A 22,370-nucleotide genomic window follows, 5' to 3' on the forward strand; every position below is an offset into this window, starting at 1 on the left:
GGTCAAGAAAGCAGACAGCTGAGTCTTCCCTCGGCCAATGCAGGCAGAGTCCACCCACAGGCAGCAAACAGCAGGGCGGGTCACCAATAGTCAGCAGCTCAGGAGCTTGTGAAGCAGGCCCAGATGGGATGTCAAACTCAAACAATGCAAGATGACAGGATCCTCCAGCCTCAAGCTCAAGCGATGTACACACCAGCAGCAAGGCGAAGCGGGTCTCAAAGGAGCCTCAAGCTCTAGCCACAGGATCCATGGGCTGGCTGTCCCACAGGTAGTGTAGCTCACAAGTCCAGGCAGAGAACTAGCTAAAGCAGCCACATGCTGGTCCTATCACCGCCAGAGAGTGAGAGAGTGAGGGGCGGGCCTTGCCGAGCCATTTATCTCTTTGCCCTCTAATCAAACTGTGACCTGATTAATCCCACATGCTTCTATTGGCCAGGTTGACACAATAAACCTACCTTTCACATCTACCCAGCCCTTCAATCCCAGAAAGGTGCCGCTTTCTCTGGGCATTCTTTCCTGTGCTCTTAGATGTGCCCCTGGCACTTGTGGGCATCCTCATGACAGCACACATGCCAGTGCAGTGAAGCAAATGACAGTCAGCTCTCCAAGTGCGAGATCTTAGTGATCTCTGTGGGCCCAGCACAGAGCCTGCCAAAGTAGGCAGAATGAGTGACGGAGGAAAAGGCATTCAGGACACGAATTCGGAACACACATGGTTGTATCATCCAAGCAAGTCAGGTCCGTTGGTCAAGTGGACTGGCCTAAGACAACGGGGAGCAGGAGGGATTGTAGCAAACTTCACAGTGAGTACCTTGCCTAAAGGAATTCAAATTCCATTTGTGAGACCTGTGGGATGGACATCAGTCCTCGTTAGAAACAACCACAATAAGGGATCATCTGTGCCAGGAAGCACAGAGTGACCTTTGGAAACAAGCTGCTAGATTTGAATCCTTGGTCTCCTGCCTGTTACCTCTGACACTTTGAATTTTTGGTTTACAATGCTGGAAGCTATCACACTGATATTTCAAATACCCACAGTGGACAAGTTTCAGCAGGCCTTGTTAGATCTCTCTGGAGCTAGATCTATACCTCGGTCCTTGGCTCTGCGTGAGAAAGAATTCACGCCGAAGCCTGGTTGGTGATCCAAGTGAGTTTTATGAGAGTCAGAAGAAGTTTCAGGTTTACAGGGCACCCATAGGACTCCTCCCGAACATGCAGCCTGCCTGGAAACTGGCGGTATCACGCAAAAGGGTCTCGCTTGACTCTGGGCTCCTGCCTTTTCAAGGATTCCACGGGGAGGCGTGGTGGACGACCCCTGATCAACCCCATTGGCTGAATTGAATTCACCTGGCCTAGGTGGGCCAATCCAGGTGGCCTAGGTGGGCCAGTGCAGGTTTAGCGCCCAACCAGGCCTACCGGCGGGAAACCTGAACCTCTGAGCATGTGCAGTGCGCCACTCCTTTGTTCCCGTGCTTGGCTCTCTGGGCATGCGTTAATGGACATTTTCTAACCCTGTGCTAGCCTGCCTAACAGCCTCACAGACCAAGAGAGGCTAGGAAGAAAGGCCTGGTGATCTATTTCCAAAAATCTGTCAATGAAAAGCCATGGATAACAGATTGCCCCTACAATGAGCTCAAACATACCAGCAGTCATGGTGACGGCTAGGAACCCACAGCCTTGTGTTCTCTCAAACATGAAGTCTTCAGTCAGCATTGCAACAAGTGTGGTCACAGGGGTCAAGCCTGCAGGGTTGGCGACAGACCTAGTGTCCAACAACACCCGTGCCTGGCAGTGGGCTGGCAGTGTCAGTGTCACCAGCCTCTGACAGTTGTAGGGGGTCTGTAGGCCCAAATGTACGGCGATAATATATAAAAATTGCAGTAAAGTCATAGAGAATAGGGAAGGCAGGAGAGAAAACAAAGGAGTCGGACACATTTTATGGTAGCATGTTCACCTTTTGGACAGCCGTGATTTCAGCAGCTAGGTCTGCACAGAGAGCAGGAGGAAGAGAGAGATTTTATTTCTGACCAAGGCTTATATATACGTAGGGGCGTGCAAGACACCCTGATTACAGGTAACCGCATATGTCATGGGAAGGGGTTGTACCATAGGCATTACAGCAATCTAGGGGTGTGCACGCAATAGAAAGAGGAGGGATTAAGGGCACACATATGACAAGATGGGGGCATTCTAGATTCAAGATGGCAGCCTAACCTTGGTCATCCTTGAGTGGGCTTGACCATTTCTGAGCTCTCCTTCAGGAAAGCAGGCCACTAACCATCCTTATCAGCAGGGAGTGAGCCTCCCCCCACCGCCCCCCTATGGTGGGACAGACAATAGGGTCTGATTGCTCTATGTGGCTGAATGCCTCCAGGGAGAATGGCCCTCAGCAGCAGAACTCACAGCGTGACAACCTGGGGAGAAACCTTATCATGACCCACATGGCAGGATCCCTAGTTGAGGACCCAGCATCAGACAGACCCGGGTTTTGAGTACTGGCTCAACTCCCCACTGACTGGTAACTCCAGACAAGGGGTTTCTTCCACCTCCCTGCCCCCTGCTTCTCTACTGGGGAAGCAGAGATAGGAGATCTTCTGGCAGTGGTGAGAACTGCACGCAGGAATGCGTACGGTGCCCAGCCCACAGGGAGCAGGGGCTCCCTAAATTACAGTGCTGATTGTCACTCATTAAGGAATGCCTGGGGGGGGCAGGCTCCCCAGGTGGGGTTAAGGCTCAGAGAAAGGTGGGACTGTGTCTCTTTCATTTCCTACCCCAGGCCCAGCTCCACCCCTTTGCCTAGCTTCCCAATAAGCCCACAGAGAAGTGACTGTGGAGCAGCATCCCTGGGGAGGGAGGAGAAAGCAATCCTGTGTCTTGGCTTGGGAAAACAGGCTGTTAATGACTTGGGTTCGAAGCAGCCTGCCTGCTCAGAAAACATTTGCCAAGCTGACTCCTTTGATTAACCCCTGGGCACCCTGGGCTGAGGCGGAGGGTCATAGTAAGGGCTCTTCTGGGGGAGTGGGGTCCGGAAACTGAGGGGCGGTTGAGCCTGGCTTCAGAGAAGGTCTGATGCAGCGAGGCCTGCAGGAGGATGGACAGAGAAGACTTCAAGACCAGGGTTGGGAATTCACTTGTTGCCCCGACTCTTAGACCCCTGCCCCCGAAATACAGGCTCTAGAGAAGGGGCTGGGCTGAAAGCTCAGTCTTTAGCTTGAGGCATGGACATTAGTGTCAGGCCTGGACCTGGACGCCAACTTTCTCCTTAGGGCAGAGAGCCAGCCTACAGGACGCAGAGACTGCGCTCCAGGGGAGGAAGGCCCAACCCCCAGCCATGTGTCTCCGGGAGCTGGTTGAAAGGTAGCACTGAGGTGACGCACATTATTCCCGTGCATACAGCTCGTCAAACTCTTTCCCAAATGTTATCTCATCCAACAAGCCCCCCCCCCACAAGCCTATGAAGTGCAAATGAATCGTGAAGATGCCGTGATTCAAGTTCAGACTCTGTTCCTCACTGGCTGTGTGGTCTTAGGGCAATCACTTCACCTCTCTGAACCTCAGTAACTTCATCTGTGAGATGGGGAGATGAGTCCCCTAAGAGGACAGTTTTGCTGTGAGGCTCAGTCCCTGGCATGTGGGTAGAGAATGTGACAGCTCCTCCCTCATTCTACTCTCCATTCTACAGAAGACAATGAGGCTGGGGGAGCTATCAAGTCATGGCTGACCACATGTTTAAAGTAAGCACACATCAAAGTTGTATCTGACTCCCTCGTGAGGGAACCAGCGACCACAGAGCTGATTCAGAGGATACGTTGGTGATGGCCAGTCAGACGCAGAGAAAGCTGGGAGAAGACTGGATGGCAAGCTGCCCGATGCCCTAGCGAGCACGGCTTACTCTTCTCCTCTCTCGTTTTGAAGTCCTTTGTGTCATTATGGGACAAAACTCATTTGTAATTTATGTGTCATAGATCGGGATTTGGCTTCACAGATGGAGGAGCATCGAAAAAGAGCATGGCCCGCAGCAAAAAAAAGCCTCAAAATTGGGTGATTGGTTCGAGGTCACATGTTCATACCTTGGGGAGGAGCAGAGGCCAGACCTGCTTTTCCTAATTCCCATGGTTCTTGACCCAGGTGAGTTCGAGGTGTGGGTGGCCTATAAACAGGATATGGGCTGTGTATCTGATGGAGAGTGCAGTTACGTGAGCTGGGCAGAATGTATGCTGCAGCCCTGTGGGCGCCCATCAACATTTGGGGTTATTTGTGCTCAGAATGTGAGGTGCAACGGTTCAAGGTCTTGGCCAGTGGTTTGAACCCACCAGTCACTTCTTGGGAGAAAGACAGGGCAGTCTGCTTCTGAAAACGCCTACAATCTTGAAAACTCTATGGGGCATTTCTACTCTGTCCTACAGGGTCACCACGAGTCAGAATGGACTTGATGGCGGCAGATGCTTCTTGGTTTGATGCTCAGGAAAATTCAGATTGGATAAGTGGCCATCTAAGGTGCTATTACTAGTCTCGCTGGGTTCGAAGGAAAGAAGATCGATCGATGAAAGTCAAGGGTCCATAGAAACAACTGGCCCAGTGGACTAATGGGCAATGCAAGCTCCAGTTTCTACAATGCTGAGACCAGAAGCAGTAGATGGTGCCCGGCTACCACTACCAACTGCTCCGAAAAGGATCTCAAGGGAAGGTTCTGGATTGAGTGGGAGAAAAGGTGGGGCAGAACTCAAAATCATCAAAGAGACCAGACTTGCTGGTCAGAAAGAGATTGGTAGAAACCCCCAAGATTATGGCCTTGTAGTCAGTCACATTTCAGGTCTGGAACTGAACTCACCCCAGGGTTAGCGCCCTCTACCGCTGAAGATGAAAGGGGCAGCCTTTGCCCAAGGACGATGCTCAGAGGATTAGGAGAGGAGGAGGATGGGAATGGGAAACACTGGGGACGTGGCTCTGGGGACGTGGCTGTGGGGACGTGGCTGTGGGGACGTGGCTGTGGGGACGTGGCTGTGGCAACACTGCAGGCACACTGACGGGGTTGCAATGGAGGAGCTGAAACAAAACGTGTATTGATTGTTGAAGATGACACTATGATCTCTGTAAACTGTCACCTAATTCACAATAAAAAGTTTAAACTACAAAGGAAGCAAGAGCCGAGACCATGGGGCATCCGTAGCCTCCAGCCCCCCCCACCCTTGTTCTGCTGGGGAGACATATAGACAACCTAGTGCTGGAGGATGGGAAGCAGCAGACAAGGGGCAACAGATGAGTTTCCATGGTGATCCCTTCCTAGAGCCTCTTCCTTCAGGGCAGGAATGGACATAGAGCAGACACAGCCTGGTGCAGGAGGGAGAAACCCAAGACCTGGTCTCGTTGACCCAGTACAGAGCTAGATGCTCTGGACAAGGGCCCCTCCCTGGCCTGCGCGGGAGGAAGAGGAGACGGAGACCATTTGTTGAGTGCTTGCTCTGCACCCAGAGTGACCCTGTTCCAAAGAATTGCCAGGAGTTGGAGACGACTCCTTAGCAGTGAGTTTTATCAAGCGTTTAAGGGAGGCGCTATTACTGTGGCCACTGTACAGATGAGGAAGTGGAAGCACAGGCGGGTGAAGTGAACTTCCCAGGAACACACAGCTTCCTAAAGGCTGCACGCTTCCCCAGCTCGCTACTCGGTGCTCCAACCTCCCCGTTCTCCCCGAAGACTCGCTCTGTGCCTTCTGGAGGTTTGGGGCATCCAGTCCAGAGAAGGGAGGGAGCGGGGAGGCAGATGCAACGTGCAATGAGCAAACACTTGTCTTAAACACAGTTGCCCCCAGTTCTGTGTAGGCACCTTAGCCAGTCTGACACCTGGCACCTCAAGCTGGGAACAAGGCTATGCCCAGGCAGCCATGGCACCACCATGGCAGTGACGCTAACGCTGTCCCTCTGAGCACCCAGTGCTCAGAGACGCTGGGATACCATGCAAGATGCCTACCGCCAAGACCTGCCCCTCAGGCAGCAAGGCCTCTGCCTCCTTGGGAAGCCTCCTGAAGCTGAGCCAGAGCCCAGGCCGCCTCCTCCACCTCCCTGCTGTCCACTCCCTCCTGCCCTGCCCCAAAGTGTTGGCTGTGCCACACTGATGGCAGCTCAGTTGTAGGACAGGGCCCCCAGTGGTTTTGCTGAGCCCTGAAGTGCCGGAGGGGACCTCTGAGCCCTTGGTGGCAGCGGGGGTCTGCTGGACAGAGGACCCTCTGAGCCCTTGGCGGCAGCGGGGGTCTGCTGGACAGAGGACCCTCTGATCCCTTGGCGGCAGCGGGGGTCTGCTGGACAGGGGACCTGTGGTGATGGGTTTTCATGGGCTGACTGATGTCTAGGAGGGGCATAGAAGCTGCTCATTAACACCCCTCCCTCCTTGGGTGGTGCCCAGGGCACGCGTCAGGCCTGCCTGCCGTGCCTGGCAAAGTCCAGAGGCCTAGTTTTAGGATGAGCCTGCCAGGATGGTCTGCTTTCTCTTCCTCCATCCAAGCCTCCAGGGCAACTATGTGGATCTCAGTCCAGACAAGCCCAGGCCTGCACTGCAGGGACGGTGGTGGGTGGCGGGGTGTGCCCCAGCAGAGGCGGGTCACAGGAACGTGTGCCAATGGCAAGTGCAAAATGTCGTCCCTGTGCAAACATCTCACACCCATCTTTCAGACAACTGTTTACCGTATACTCCACATTGTACGGCAGGTTCGCCATGAATCTTTGGCACCACACTGGGCGGCGCGGCAGGGAAACGACGACGGCACCCGACGGCACCCTCCTTGCGTTGACTGGTGGAGACTGGTCTGGGATGCGCTCAGTCATGGTTCCTGCCTGTGCTCAGGAGAGGGTTTCCAGCAGTGGTCACTGAAAACTGCTGTTGTGCACCCCCCTTCAAGTGGCATCCAGGGCATGTGCCATTGCTGCCATGTCTTAGATATACCTCTGGCCCTGGGTTGGGATTATGGGGCAGGAGCAGAGCCAATCCCCTTACCAGCCACTTAATTTGATCCTAAATCTTCCATCTTTGTACTTTGACCCATTCACGTATCCATCATCTACTCTTCCACCCTTCCAACCATCCACCTACCCATCTACCCCTCCATCCCTCCTTCCCTCCATCCATTCATTCATCCACCCACTTATCCACTCATCCATCCATCCACTCATCCACCCACTCATCCACCCATCCATCTGTCTATCTAGCCCCCCATCCACTCACCCACCCGTCCACCTGTCCACCCGTCCACCTGTCCATCCAGCTCCCCATCCACTCTCAAAAAGCCTGTGTTAGGCTTTTATCATCTTAGTGCTGGGGGTGAGAGAAATAAATGGGACATGATTTCTGGCCTCAGAACCAAACTCCTGATCTTCTTCCCTCAAGGGACTCCCCTGTCAACCTCGCCCATCTCAGTTGATGACAACTCTATCCTCTTTGGGCTCAAGCCAAACTTCATACCCAACTGGTCAAAGCGTCTTTCATTTTGCCCTGATTCAAACTAGATCCAGGATCTGACCACTTATCACCCTTTCCGTCCCTGCCACCATCCTGGCTCATGTGCATCGTGGCAGTGGCCCAACAGGGCTCCCTGGTTCTATTGCTGTGGTCACCCAGGGGTCTCACCTCCAAGCCACTGCTTTCCAGAATGGAAGGCCTGGTCTTTCTAAGGCTCTGCTGTTCTCTGGCCTCCCCCTTTGCTTCTCATGCCCTCCCCTGAGCCTCTCATAATAGGCCTGTCCCCACCCCCACCAACCTGTGCCCTGGCTGTTCCCCTGCCCAGAATAATCTCCCCTTAGAAACATACTCAGCTCACTCCCTCACCCCTGCAACATTTCATTCTAATGTCAGGGTCATGAGTGGTGTGTTCAAATTCCCATCCTACCACTTCTTAGCTAGGGGGCCTGAGGAGAGACCACGGCCTCTGTGTACCTCCCTCTTCTCTGTATGCCTCTCTCCTTGTCTGTGAACATGTCCCTGAGAACCTTTGCCTTGGGGGCTGCTGGGAGAGGGCACAAGACTGCTGCAAGGCGCCCTGTGGTTACGCATTGGGCTGTGATCTGCATGGTTGGCAGGTTGAAACCACTAGCAGCTCCTGTGGAGACAGGCTGGGCTTTCGACTCCCAGAAAGAGCTCTAGTCTCGGAAACCCACAGGGGGTCGCTCTGAGTCGGCATGGACACCATGGCAGGGAGTTTGTGGACGCCTAACAAACTCTGAGGTGTGGTACTGGTTTGGAAGAGGTTAAGTGGAGACTTTGCCTCCTAGCTGTGAGCTTAGCGAATCAGGGTGGCAGGGGCGGGGCCAGGCCGCCTGCCTCTGGGAAAGGGATCCTGGCTGGCCAGATGCAGCCCGGAGAGAGAGCAGAGAAGACGCTGTCAGGGACTAGCCCCTGCACAGGGATAGCGCCAGGCTGGAGCGCAGAGCCAGCTGGTGGTGGGCAGAGAAGAGGCCATGCTGCCGGAGCAGGGAGGAAGCGGAGCCTGGACCCAGAGCCCTCCTGCTCCCTACAGGCAGGGGCCACTGATGATGCCAAGGCCCTGACCCCAGGTGGCCCTGATGGTCCACATGGGGTATAGGGTCTAATTTTAGCTTTAGCCATAGGACCCACAGCCTAGGAGCTGCTGCCAGCAGGCACAGGGGCAGCCAGGACTTCGCTGGCAGGGTTGGACAGGGAGATCAGCCTGTATCCTTCCGGACCTACACCCTGGCCATGCCACCCCCTGGAGAGCCCTCATGGCCTGGCCAACAGCCCTCCTGTGGGACAAGGGCAAAGTCAGGGGGCGTGTAGCAAGGAGGGCAGAAAGCCACAGTCGTGCCGGCTGACCCAGGGTTGCATCAGTGGGTGCCCAGGGGCAGAGGACCCTGCAGGGGGTGGGGGCAGAGGCTGATTGGACAGTCCAAAGGTCAGGGAATCAGAGTGCTTAGCACAGGAAGGCAAGGGCAAGAGACTGGGTCCTACCTGGTTGCCTTCAGCCTGGTTTCAATCTGCCCAGGGGTGCTGGACTGGGCTGACCCTCCTCAGGCCCTTGTTCCTCTGCTCACCGGCTGAGGTTTCCTCGCCTCCCCAGCCTGCCTGTGGTCGGCCACATGCAATCGTGGAGAAGAAAGTCTCTTTGGCTCGCTCTGTCTGCCTCCTGGCTCTTCCTCCTGGGGATCTCCCCGCTTCTCCACCCAGCAGTGCCCCCCAGACCTCTTCCAGGAGCCCCTGAAAGCTGGCCACACTGGCTGGATGCTGAACTTCTGCCAAGCTACTCCCAGCCTGGGGAGCTCCCTGAAGATGCTGCTCCACCTTCCCGAGCCCCCTCTGGCAGCGGCTGCAGCTGGGGAGCCTGCTTTGACCCTTCCCAGTGCCGGCGTGGTGGCCTCAAGGTATTTGTGTACCCCGCGGCTGGACCCACCTCTGAGACACATCACCAGATCCTGGCTTCCCTCCAGCGCTCCCGATACCACACATTCAGCCACGAAGAGGCCTGCCTCCTCCTCTTCCTCAGCCTGGATGCCCCCACTGGAGCGCCCAGCCAGGTGCCTGCGCAGTGGGATGGGGGCAAGAATCACCTCATCCTCAGTCTCCACCCAGCCCCTTTCCCCAAGACCTTCCAGCTGGGACAGGCCATGGTGGCTGAGGCCAGCCCCCCCGTGGACACCTTCCGACCCGGCTTTGATGTGGCCCTTCCACTTCTCCCTGAAGCCCACCCTTTGCAAGGGGGAGCTCCCGGCCAGCTGCGGCAGCACAGCCCTCACCCTGCAGAGACCCTGCTAGCCCTGGCAGAGGAGAGAGGTGGGTGGCGCACGGCGGGCACCAACTCCTCTGCCTGCCGCTGGGATGGGCGCTGTGAGCAGGATCTTGCACCTAATCAGTAAGTGGATCTTTCTTTCCTCATGGGGGGGGGGCCTGGAGTGGGATGGGGAGGCATCCAGAGCCCAGGGCAGAGGATAGGATTGAGCTTCTAGGTTGAGTTCCTGGCAAACTCCGGCCTCCCGCTGCTGCAGGAGAGAGTTCAGACAACTGGTTGTGGAGAACCGGTCCACCAAGGTTATGCTGTGTAGTCATGTGTATCAGAGGCAGGGTCTGAAGCATTCCCTGGGGGGGTGGGGAGGGGGCCTTTAAGAAGATGGAACGTGACTCATTCCTCCTCTGGTCCTTGCTCTTATTCCAATCCCTCCTTCCTTGCTGTACTACCGACTGCTCGCTTTAAAAGCCAGTGTTGCCTGTGAGACAGTACTGAGTGTTTGCATGGCAGACACCGAGGCGCAGCGAGCTCAAGCCACTTGCCGGAGGCCACACAGCTGGCAAGAGCTCAGGCAGGGTTTGAATCCACACTTTTCTGGTGCCGAAACCCTCAGACTCTGAATCCGTGCTTGGAGATGGTCTGTAATCAGCCCGCTCAAATGGCCCCGAAGGCCCATGGAGACCAGCACGTGGTCGGAAACGGGAGCCGTCCCTTGCTGTACTTTGGAAGGTCCACCAGTTTCTGAAGGAAATAGGTTGTAGCAGGCTGTGGCCAGACCTGCAGGACTTCGCACCAGCGAGGGTGCTAGAATGCTGTCTACGAAGCGTGGCAACCTGCCCAACGTGGAAAACTTGCCCGGAAACGTCTCTCCTTGAGGCCACAGCTCACACGACAGAGCAGTTGACACCTGAGCCTGTGCCAGGGCTCCCGGGAGGCCCACAGCTTCTGGGGAGGGCCAGAGTTCAAGTCAAGTCCTTCTGAGGCTGTCCAGGGCCCCTGGGGCTCAGGCTTCCCTCTCTATCCCCGGGGGCAGGTTCAAGTTGGAGCCTGTCACTCTGGTATCCTACCCTCACCCCCTGTAGCTCTTTGCTAGAACAACAAAGGCTATTCCAGCTTCATAGTCCTCCCAGGGGCCCGCACGTGGCCTCTGCTTGGGCTCCCGGGTGGCTCTCACAGCCACTGCTGGCTCCATAGCAGCTCAGCCGGGTGGCAGAGTTCTCCAGTCACCATGTCCCCCCCCCCCTTTGTGATTGTGGTGTCATCTTGTGCCATCCATCGCGTTGATTTGGACTCCCCATGACTCTGGGGGACTGGGCAGAGCAGCCCCATGGGGTTTCTAGGCCGTCAGTGTCGGCAGCAGACTCAAGGTCTTTCTCCCCTCCAGTCACTGGGTGACTGCGAACCACCCGCCTTCAAAGTCAGCAGCTGAGCCCTTAGGCCCTTCTCCTGCTTGTAGGAAGTTCTTGGACTGATTTTGTGGCTGCTGGGTGTCCTAGAGTCGATTCTGACTCAGAAGGACCCAGAGTAGAACTGCCCCCAATTGGGTATTGTCAGCTGTGATCTTTGCAGGAGCTGACCTGCAGATCTGGTCTCTGTCGGAGTCAATGGATGGACTCGAACTATTGGCCTTTCGATCCGCAGTGGGCTGACTCAGTGGCTCATTGGCTGACTTTAGTTATGGGTAAACAGAGTGGGTAATTGTTGAATCTGAAAGCTGTTTTATTCTGGACTTCTCTGAGAAGCTGACCATTGAGAACACTGCACACACACACACACACACACACACACACACACACACACACACAAAACCCCATCAAGCCTAGACTGCAAGTTAGAATCTGCTCATTGGTGTGCCCCAGGGAAGTGCCGTCCCTGCCAGACCCCAGACCTGCCTCTGGGTGTTCGGAAAGTGTCACAGATGGGTCTAAACCAGCCAGAACTAGTCCACCCGGCCACCCTCAGAGTTGCAGCAGGGTTATGTCCTTGGTTGAAGCTGGGCAGCTTCCAGTTGGTCTCTGAGTGTCAAAGGGTTCTTAGGCCAAGGCTACCTTCAGATGACATGACTGGCAGTCTCTGGAGTAGCTTGAGCCTCAGTTTCCCTGAAGTGCCAAGCCAATAGGTGGCTATCTGAGCCAGAAAGACAGTATAGGAGAGAGAGAGAGAGATAGAGAGAGAGAGAGAGAACACTCAGAGCTAATCCCCAAAGGTGGCCTGAACAAACAAGAGCTGACCTGAGAAAGAGGCAATTCACAGTCCCCTGCCAGGGGCACCAGGCACTGGTGAGACAGCGGGAAGGGAGAGGAGGGAGCCGGCTCTGGGGAGGGCCTGCCCTGGGCTGGGGGTCAGGTACCTTCTATAAGTCATTGCTCATCCTCTGAAACACCCTTCAAGAAAGGCATTCTCCCATTTCAAGGACTAGGAAGTCCAGGTCCAGAGAGAGCCTTCTCTGTTCAGCATGCGTCCCTCCCCCTCCCCCAGTCCTGCGGCAGCCCCATCACTTCTGAGCAGACCCTTGGGAGCAGTGGGGTTGGTTTCAAATCCTCTCGGCTGGCTCCAGGGCATGGCTGTGGGTTCCCACCCAGGCGGAATTGGCTTCTGCGGCTTTGGTTGCTTTGGGATACAGCCCCTCCCAGTTCACTCGTTACCGATCCATTTTCATGAACAGGTAATTCATCTGCACAGTACAGAATTCACAAGGCATAAAAAGCCCCCCTCCACCCCATCTCCTGGCCACCCACTTCTCCTGCCACAGGCAGACACGCGGTTTCTTGTGCTTCCCTTTGGACAAGCAAGATGCTTATTCGGAGGTACCCCTCCCACTCACCCATCCCTCCCCATGCAGGCACGTTTTCATAAACATAAACTCAATGCACGTTTTGAGTCTCTCTGACAGCATCGTCAGGCATGGGGCCTAGGGTGCAGGAGACTTGAAAGAGCCAAGAAAGATTTATTTCCAAGTTGGGTGGGGGCAGGGGGAAGAAAATGTTTTAATATGTAACATTAGTAAAGCGGTCTTTATTACCAATAGCTTTTATAACCAATAGTTATAACATAAAATTTTGAAAAATTTTAATGGAGGAAAGAGTCAAAATACCTAGGCCCCACGGGCGTTCTGCCCTGTCTGGAGCCCAGCAGAGCCCTGGAGCCAGAGCTTGGGCACGGCCCACTCTCAGCACTGCAGCAGACAAGTGGCAGGGCCCCGGAGCCTGGGACTTCATTTAGAGGCCACCCATAGTCTCCTCTGTGACACCGTCACACAGTGCTCACCCAGCTTGCACTTCCACTCCCCCAGGCCACTCACTGGCTCCATCCCCAGGCATCCCCACTCCTAGATTGATGCTGAACACCACCTCTTCAGTATTTCGGTTGGGTAACCCGCATCCACAGTGCCTGTGCTTCCGGAGAATCCATTCCTTTACCACCCACTGAGCACCCATTTCCTGCTGCTCCCCGCTGGGCCCTGGAGATGCTGGGCAGAGAGAGGCCCAGCCCTGCCTCCCAGAAGGGGAGGCTTGGAGGAGTGAGTACGTGAATGGCCTTGGGGTTCAGTGAGTAGAGCTGCCTTCCTTCTGTGTAAGAGCCTCAAATGGGCTCACAGCGCTTCCTCGGAGCTCTTGCAGTTACCTGAGAAAGAAGTGAAGGAATGATGTAAAGCACTGAGACTAGTGCTTGGAGCAAAGTCTGTGATCAAAGCAGGTCATTCCCAGGCCATGGACACCAGGGCTAGGGGGCACGGCAGAAGGATTAAGCAGGGCCGGCTTTCCAGGTCTGTTATGTTTGAGTGTGGAAGGGCATTCGGCAGAGAGAGAGGAGCGTGCACTGGCACTGAGGAGAGGGTGTGGGCTTAAGGAGGGCTAGGGGACACTGTTTATTCAGCCGGTGTTGGTGCTTGGAACTCTCTGAAGCCTTAGCTCGGGGTTTTCTGTCCAGAGAGCCCTGGTGGCTGTGGTTAAGAACTTGGCTGCTAAAAACCCCTGGCAGCTTGAACAACTCCCTCCCCTCCATCCTGGAGAGAACAGTGCCTGCCTTCCGGGAAGATGGAGCGCCTTGGAAGCCCTGCGGGCAGTCTCCTCTGTCCTGCAGGACCACAGCACGTCTGAATTGACTGGATTCCACAGAGCCTCATTGGGGATGGAGGGCAGGGCTTCGCTGGTGGGGTGGTGCTGTGGCTGGTAGGGAAGTAGCTGACTGGGGTTACCTTGCAGCTTCTCCTGGGTGCCCCTCATCCTGGTGGATGCACTGAGCTGGGGAGCCCTAAGCAGAAGCTCTGCGGTGGTGGAACTGTCTCAGGATGAGGGAGCTGGCACACTGCAGGGTTGGCCCCAGCTTAGTCCCCACCCTTTCTGTGACTCTGAGCCAGTCCTTGGCTCTCTGGGATTCAGTCTCCCCATCTGGCCAATGGGGCTTGGCCCAGAGGCTGGCTAAGTCTTGGCTGTTCTTGAAGGTTCTGGCTGGGAGCCTGGTAGGCTAGTGGGGGTCCTGGGACCTTCATCAACCCCACTCTGAGGGCCAGTGAAGACCAGGGATCCTGGATCTCTCCACCCAGAAAGGGCAGCGGGCGCTAGATTCTCCAGGGAGGGGACACTCTGAGGAGGTGAGCCCTCTTGTCCCTCCCCCCACAGACACAGAGCCTGAGTGTGGTCCAGTAGGGGAGGGGGGAGCGGGAAGAACAGAGGAAGCCTGTCCTGAGCGAGGGGGTGCCTCTGGGCAGCAGCTTCCTGTGTGGTTCCAGGCAGGGTGGGGTGGGGGGAAGGTGGGGAGTGGCCCACCTCATCACAGAGCACTCTTTCATGAGGCTGGACTGTCAGGCTGGGGTGGGTTGAGAGTGGGGGCCACTCAGGTGAGGGGTGCCCAGAAACCGTGTGTGGCAGAGTGGTGGAAGGCAACCACCTGCATGGCCCAAAGAAGCAGAGTCGCTAAGGGATGGGTGGCAGATATAGCATGCTCCCTGGGCACCACTGGAAGGGGGCGCCACTGAGCAGTCTGCCTGGCCAGTTGTGGTGCGATCACTGTGAGTTCCAAAGCATGCTTTGGACCTGAGAGCCTCCCTTGCCCAGTGAGCGGCCCCGATGGCGTGGTGTCTGCACAGGGCTGCTAACTGCAAGGTCAGCAGTCTGAAACCACCAGCTGCCCCTCGGGAGAAAGACAGGGCTTTCTACTCCCATAAAGAGTCTCGGAAACCCACAGAGGTGGTTCAAGGGTGTCCTATAGGGTCGCTGTGTGTGAGTCAGCATCCACTTGATGGCGGTGAGTGTTTAGTTTTTGTTTTTATGACTCACAGAGGAGAGCTGGTGGCTCAGTGGTGGAAGTGGACAAAAGATGGGCAGTTGGAGCCCATCAACCCGTCCCCCACCCTGCCAGGTCCCCAGGCAACAGACGAGGCTGTGTGCTTTTGTAAAGACTTAGGGTCTTGGAATCTCGATGGAGCAGGTCTAGCCTGCCCCATGGGTTTCTATGGGTACGGACTTGGTGGTCTTGCTCTGCTGAGGGTGGAAAGGGAAGAAGCTGAGCACAGGGCTCCCCACCGAGCAGAGCAGGAAGGTACAGTGGCCCTTTTCATGGGGAGCGTCTGTGATCAGCCAAAGACTAACCAACTGGGCTCTGATTTGGGAGCTGGAGTGGGAACTTGTCTCAAAGATGTTCCAACATGGCCACAATTTCCAGACCCGTCCCTGGCACTATTTTTCTATAGAGGCGCCTCTGCTAATCAGACCTTGGGAACATCGGGCCACCTTATCCATTTCGCAGATGAGGAAGCTGAGGCCCAGGGGAAGGAGGCTACCAAGGGCTGAGCCGGTGCTAGAACCCAGGGCTCCCGTCTCCTCCTCCCCAAGAAAGGAGGCCAGTGTAGTGTTAGTGTGTGAGTGGGAGACTGGGAGCGAAGTCGTGTGAGAACACGGAGGTGGGCTTGCATACTGTGGATATGGGTGCTGTGAGGCCCAGCCAGAGGTGGGGTGGAGGGCTGCTGTCTCAGGCCACTGCTATGCAGGACACCCTCATGTATTTCCATAGGACCCACGCCAGGGCGACACTACCCAGAGCCACCTTCTGCCTCATCCCCAGCCACCACTCTGCTGCCTCCAGTTTCCTCCAAGCCCTGCAGGTACAACCCCAACCTGGGCCTCCCCCAGCCGGTCGCCTCTCACTCCTGAGCTGCCCACTGCCTTGCCCACCCCACAAAACCCACCACTGCCTTCCTCTCCTTTTGCCTCTTGCCTCCCCTCAGAAGTAGCTGCTGGCTTGGAGGCGGGACGTGGTGAGAGGGTACAGGGTTGGACTGGGTGCCCCAGCAAGCCCCCTCTCCTTCAGGCTGGCTGTATCCCCGTGCTTCTCAGTCCCCGCTGGGAGCTGCCCTTCTCCGAGGTCATCGATTGGAACAAGGCAGCCATTGTAGCCGATGAGAGGCTCCTGTTACAGGTAGCTCATTGCCCGGTCCATGGACTCGGGATTGGGTCCAGACAAGGGCGGGGCTGCAGGACCCCAGCACCCAGGCTGGCCTCTGTCCTTGTTCCCATCCCCCATGTAGGGACCCCTTTGAATGAGATGGAGGCAGAGACTCCTGAAGGATCCTGGGAGTGAGCACTGGCTGGAAGTTGGGTGTCAAGGCTTCTCTGACCCAGAGCAAGTCCGGACCCTCTGCATTCAGCCTCAGTTTTCCCATCTGTACAATGGGATATGTGACACTTGGTGGTTGGTCTCCATGAGCCCCGCTTCACTGGCTGGCCCAATATCAGAGACGCCTACAGAAGACCCCAAATCAGAGAGCAGGCCTTGGGGGGCATGGGGTGGGAAAGCAAACTAGACAGTGACGTTTGCATCTGACGAATCTTGCCTGGGTCTGAGAACTATACCATACAGGCCCACCTGCCTCGCGTGTCCGAGAACTGAGCCTGAAGGGGGGAACTCGATAACCTCATTACCATTTGCTGAGACTCTCAGTGTGCCGGGCATGGGTCCGAACCAGAAAACTCACAGCATCTCATTTAACCCTCGCAATCAGAGGAGGGTCTCTAGTCCCACTTTACAGCTGAAGAAAGGGCGTCTGAGAGAGGTGACGAACTTGTCTGCCGTCACCCAGTAGCAGTCAATGATGTCCAAGTGACCACTGAGGGAGCCCTGGTGATACACTGGGTTAAGGGTTAGGCTTCTAACCACAAGGTCAGTAGTTCAGATCCACCCATTGCTCTGGGGGGAGAAAGATGAGGCAGTCTGCCCCAGAAATGATAGTCTCCAAAACCTCTGGGGGCAGTTCTACTCTTTCCGGTAGGGTGGCCATGGGGTGGAATTGACCCCATGGCGATGGGTTTGGTCTGGTTGTGAAACTCTTGCTTGCCTGTGTTACCTGGGGCTTGGCCACGGTGGTCACCACTGCCCATGTGGAGGAGCCTGAAGAAAGGGCTCTGATCCCCATGTCTTGACACCAGGCTCCTCTCATCTCCCCCACACCCACGGTCATTCGGGGTCTGCCAAGGCTCCAGCCACCTCCTTTTCTCCCTCTGTGCTCAGGTTGCGGCTGCCCTTCAGGAGATGCCACCTGCCCGCGTCCTGGCCCTGCGTCAGCAGACTCAGTTCCTGTGGGATGCCTACTTCTCTTCAGTGGAGAAGATTGTCCACACTACTCTGGAGGTGCGGGGAGCCATGCTCCGTTGCTTCTTCCTCAGCCCACCCCCCTCCCTCCATACCCTCTGCCCTGGGGGTGGGGCTTGGGGTCCCCTCTGAAAGGTACCTATGGTGCCAGTCAGAATTTGGGCTGTGAGAGCGCTGGTAGACTAGTTCTTCCACCAACCTGGGCTTCAGTCTCCCCACCTGCAGAGGGGAGCGCTCTGGCAAAGTGGCTTCCACGAGGGGCCAACTCCATTGGAGGGGCCACACCGTGTAGGGAGGGATGATGAGCGTGATCAGAACGGTGTGACCTGCTGGGGGCACCTTCCCTGAGTGAGACGAAGGGAAGCAGCAATGCCGCCTGCCCCCTCTGGGACACCATCGTTGAGTGCCCTCAGCTGGCCATCTGCATCGGACCCCCTGCGCCCAGGGACCTGGTGCTGCTGCCACTTTGTAGCCAGAAGGGGGCAGTGTGGGGCTATGCCCAACCTCACTTCCTAAGCCTGTCCACAGGGTCTGAGACTGGCTACCCCCTATGCACAGCCCCTCTTTCCTTTCAGATTATTCAGGACCGGATCTCTGGAGTGTCTGCCCACCCCTCCCTGATGTGGAACAAGCCCCCAGGGGCACTCCTGGCCCTGACGACATTTTCCACAAGCCCCCAGGATTATCCCTTCTACAACCTGCAGCAGGGTATGCCCTGGGAAGGGATAGTTTAAGTCCCGAATCCACACTCCTCATGCCTGCCCCGGTCTCATTCATAGAGCCCCACCAAGATCCCTCTGAGGCCCCCAACATCTCTCCTGACCCGGTCTCCCACACAGGATACCCTCCGTGGGAACCTGCCCGTTCCTGATGGCCTGTCTGTCATTCTCCGCAGGCTCCCGACCTATGGGCCGGTTCAGTGCCTTGATCCAGGTGGGGGCCTCTGCCCAGCTCCCCCTGAAGCTCATCCAGGCGGTGGCAGGCTCCCAGCACTGTGCCCAGGTCTGTGCCTCTGACAGCTTGGGGTCCAGGGTGGGAGTGAGGGTCAGGAAAGGGCCTCTGTCAACATTCTGCCCTCCACGAAGGACCACCCATTTGAGGGGGGTGGGGCGGGGAGAGCTTCCAGTGCCTTTTCTTCTCTCTTCTTAAGCCCCAAGTCTCTTCTTCCTCTCCCCCAAGTAGAAATTGAGGTGGCCACCTAGAAAGCCTGAGGAGGCAGGAGAAGCCAGCCGCTCGCTGGCTCGCTCACTCAGCAGCCGTTTTCTGAGTACCAAAGGATTCTACCGGTTTCCGATTCAGCACACAGATGGCAGGTCTCAAGTGCTGAGCAGGCAGCTAGATGAAGAGCACTGCAGAGAAGGCCGACAGGCCAGGATGCAGATGGAGCAGGCCCCAGGCAAGCGCTTCAACCACTAAGCCAGCATGGGCGGCTCCTTCACATCACAGGAATTCCTAAGCTGCAGAAGCGTGTGGCAAGGGCAGAGCAATGAGAAAGGGGCCTTGGGTTTGGCCTCAGGATGCGTGTATGCCCTGTCCCCCAATACTTCCTCCACCGGAGCTGCCTCCCCGCCCCCAGCCCCCAGGACCACCCTTCTTCCTGTCTAGGTTTTGGTTCTCTGGAGCAGTGAGAGGCCACCCCCACCCAGGGGCAAGTGGCCCAAGACAGCCGTCCCCTTGACAGTCATGGAGGGGCACAGGAAGGTGAGGGATAGTCAGGGTGTAGAGGGGTGGGCTCCACCGCTGCTTGCTGGGAAGGAACTGTGACGGACACACGTGGGTTAAGTTGCTTGGGTCTGAGCCAAAGCCGGACTTGGCACTGGGTCTGAAGTTTCTAATGCAGGCCTCATTGCTTTATCCACTGCCCCATTTGGGAAAAAAATGGCATGGGGGCCAGGGGGAAGGTGTCAGTACCTTGGATGAAGGGGGGACAACCCTGGGACTTGAGGAAATGTGGAAGGATGGCAGCAGTCTGACCAGGGCCGCTGGGAAGGGGGTGGCTTCGGAGAGCCAGGGTGGACGTGAGTGTTCAGATATTGGCTGGGCAACCGGGAAGGGGCCCTGGCTGAGTGGTGGTCTCTGCCCTCCCACTGCAGGCCAGTGATCGCTTCTTCCCACACAGCACCATCAACACGGATGCCATTCTCAGCCTCGACGCCCACTGCAGTCTTTCCACAAGTGAGGTGCGGCTGGGCCCAAGAGGAGCCTGGTGTGGTGGGGACAGAGACAGCAGGCCCTCATGGTCCTCACTAGAGGACCAGAGATCAAGACGCCCAACTCTCTGCCTTCGAAACGACCCCGGGCAATCAGTGGCCCCAGTAGACATCCAGCAGAGGCTCCCACACATGTCTTTGGAAACTGTTTTGGGGGCTCCCAGCTAAAAATGCTCCCCCAAGCTGTCCCCCACCCCCAAAGCTTCCACAGGACGCTTCTAGCCATTCCAGCCTCTTGGCCAGGTTGGGCTTGCCACGCTCTCCCTAGACGCCCCCAGTGGGATGGGAAGTCCTACCTCACACCTCCTAAAGAACTGGAATCTCCTCCCTAGGTGGACTTTGCCTTTGTGGTGTGGCAGAGCTTCCCGGAGCGGATGGTGGGCTTTCTGACCGGGAGCCACTTCTGGGACTCTGCCCGGGGGGGCTGGGGCTACACTGCTGAGAAGGCCAACGAGTTCTCCATGGTTCTCACCTCAGCTGCCTTCTACCATAGGTACAGCCTGGCATGCCCCACACAGGATCAGAGGGCTGGCGACCCTCCCTGGGCCAGGAGCAGGGTGGCATGGGAGTGGACATAGCAGTCGGTTGAGAGCTCAGGAAGCCAGGTGGAAGGCCCAGCTCTGCCGCTTCCAGTAGCGTGGCTCAGGGGACAAGCCTTCTTACCTCTCATGAGCAGCTTCCTCACCTATATAGTGATGCAGGGCTGCCTCAAGTGGCTGCTGTGCTGAGCCACGAAAGCCCCTGTCACACAGGTGCACCACAAAACGGCCGCCAGAGTTGTCTTTTGAACCAGGCAGAGCGTGGGTCAGAGACTAGCGGTTGCCGCAGCTGTAGCATTGTTAAGAGATCTGTCCTGCTGCTCTGTCAGTGTGTGTGGGGTGGGGTGGGGTGTGTTGTCCCAAGCCTCCCAAGCACTGCCTGTAGCTCCCTAACCGTGGACCAGGGACTGAATTCTGGAGGGGCTCTTTGTTCATGTCTAAAACAATGGGGGCGGGGAGACTTGGGGCCTGGTAGAGATTCACTGGGGTTTTCCCACCCTGCTGGCCTGAGCAGTTCCCTGCTTAATCTGAAGCCTTCCTGAACCGGGTTTGTCACCTGCCTTGACTGATGGCTTAGCGCCAGCTAAGCCTTAGCCCCCAGTGTGGGCGCCCCAAAGAACCAGTGCAAGGAACATCACTGGTGACCCACTGGTGACCCACAAGCCAGCAGCCAGGCATAGGGGTGGGGATTGAGTCAAAGGGCGGGGCTGAAGTCAGGAGGAGGGAGGAGGGAGGCGCGCCTGGCACGGGAGGTGAGCTCCAATGCCGTCCTCTTCCCTGGCACAGGTACTACCACACTCTCTTCACCCACTCCCTGCCCAGAGCTCTCAGGACGCTGGCCGACGGGGCACCCGGCTGTGTGGACGTCCTGCTGAACTTCCTGGTGGCAGCAGTAACCAAGCTGCCCCCTATCAAGGTGCCCTATGGGACGAGAGCTCCCCTGGTGAGAAGGAGAAAGGTTTGGCCAAGGGAGGGGCAGGGAGGGGGTGCAAAGAACAAGAAAACCTCGAATTTCTCCTCTCCCTCTTAGGCTTCTGGGGATCCCCGGCCCGAGCTGCAGCCCCCTGACCCGGACTGCGTCAATTTGATGGCTGCAGGGTTCGGCCACATGCCCCTGGTGTCCTCTCGCCTCCGCCTGGACCCGGTGCTCTTCAAGGACCCGGTTTCCGTCCTGCGCAAGAAGTATCGCAGCCTGGAAAAGCCCTAGCACCCACAAGTGGCCACCCGAGCCAGGCCCGGGAGATCCAAGAGCCAATCGAGGCAGCTAGTCGGCTCAACGTCAGATCCCGGTCAGCCAACCACAGCCAGCGCCGGGGAGCAGCCGCCGCGCGCCCCGCGCGGCTCTAGCGCTGGAGCGAAGCAGCGTCCATCCCTGTGCGTGCCAGGCCGCTTTCTGCGCTCCTCTTCCTCCTCCTCCCCAGCCCCTCGCCTCCCTCCCATCCCCGTCCCGGAAGGGGTGAGCCCCATCCCGGCTGCTCAGCCTCCCTGCAGCCCCGGCCCTGTGCTCGCTGCCAGCTCACACGCTCAGGGCCCGGGAGTGACCTGCGGGCGCGGCGGCGGCTGGCACACGTCCTCGTCTCCCTGGCCGCGCGGGTGCACGGTGCATAGTTGATGGGCAGACCGGTGGAACAGACGTGGACCACCGCGTGTCTGTCCCTGTGCCGGCGGCGACGCGAAGGTGGACAAGATGCAGCGCGAAGCAAAGCCATCCTTCCCAACAACCCCCCGCCCTCTCCGCCCCCACGTCCCAAGGGTCTTGGGGGGAAACAGCTACTACAGCAAGTGCAAGCCTCGAGCCCCAGGGGAAGAAGCCAGAAGGCGAAGGGAGGCAACTTCTGAGACTTCGGGGGCTTCCATTCCGCCCTGGGAAGTCCTGCACTACCGGTGTGCACCACTAGAGGCCAGTGGCACACCGCACTCCTCCCTCCTCGACCAAGTGGGCTTTCCACCGGCCCAGTGAGAGGGGTGGGTGACAGAGGGTTAACGATGTACGCGGCCCCAGTCGGAGGACTCAGAGATAATAGGCCCCACCGCTTTCGCCCCGACAGACACTTGGGGTTGAGTGAGGAGGGGCTATTCCTAGGGGGGCTGGATGGGTGCAGGGGCTGTCCAGGTCGACCTGGCCGTGAGGGTGGAGTGGGGGAGGTGCTGTTAGGTTCTCCTGGGTTCACCCACCTGGAAATGGAATTATCACTTCCGAAATAAAGCTCGTGTCCTTGCCCCCGCACGCTCAAGTTATAAATACTCTTGTAGCAGCTGCATGGGGGAGGGGGACTCGGCTCGCCTGGTGTGTGTAAGGGGGGTGGGAGG

General features: G+C 57.2%; 1 protein-coding gene across 1 annotated transcript; it reads left to right on the forward strand.

Moving 5' to 3' along the window:
• The first annotated feature begins 9,080 nt into the window (after positions 1 to 9,080).
• EXTL1 (exostosin like glycosyltransferase 1) lies at positions 9,081 to 21,267 on the forward strand. Its single transcript, XM_075538555.1, has 11 exons — positions 9,081 to 9,850; positions 15,737 to 15,827; positions 16,034 to 16,141; positions 17,231 to 17,350; positions 17,887 to 18,019; positions 18,207 to 18,313; positions 18,917 to 19,012; positions 19,405 to 19,491; positions 19,854 to 20,014; positions 20,847 to 21,003; positions 21,091 to 21,267. The coding sequence occupies exons 1-11, from the start codon at positions 9,081 to 9,083 to the stop codon at positions 21,265 to 21,267; spliced, it is 2,007 nt and encodes a 668-aa protein (XP_075394670.1).
• Positions 21,268 to 22,370: the final 1,103 nt, after the last annotated feature.

This window comes from Tenrec ecaudatus, chromosome 1, assembly GCF_050624435.1.
Source record: "Tenrec ecaudatus isolate mTenEca1 chromosome 1, mTenEca1.hap1, whole genome shotgun sequence".
Lineage (NCBI taxonomy): Eukaryota > Metazoa > Chordata > Mammalia > Afrosoricida > Tenrecidae > Tenrec > Tenrec ecaudatus.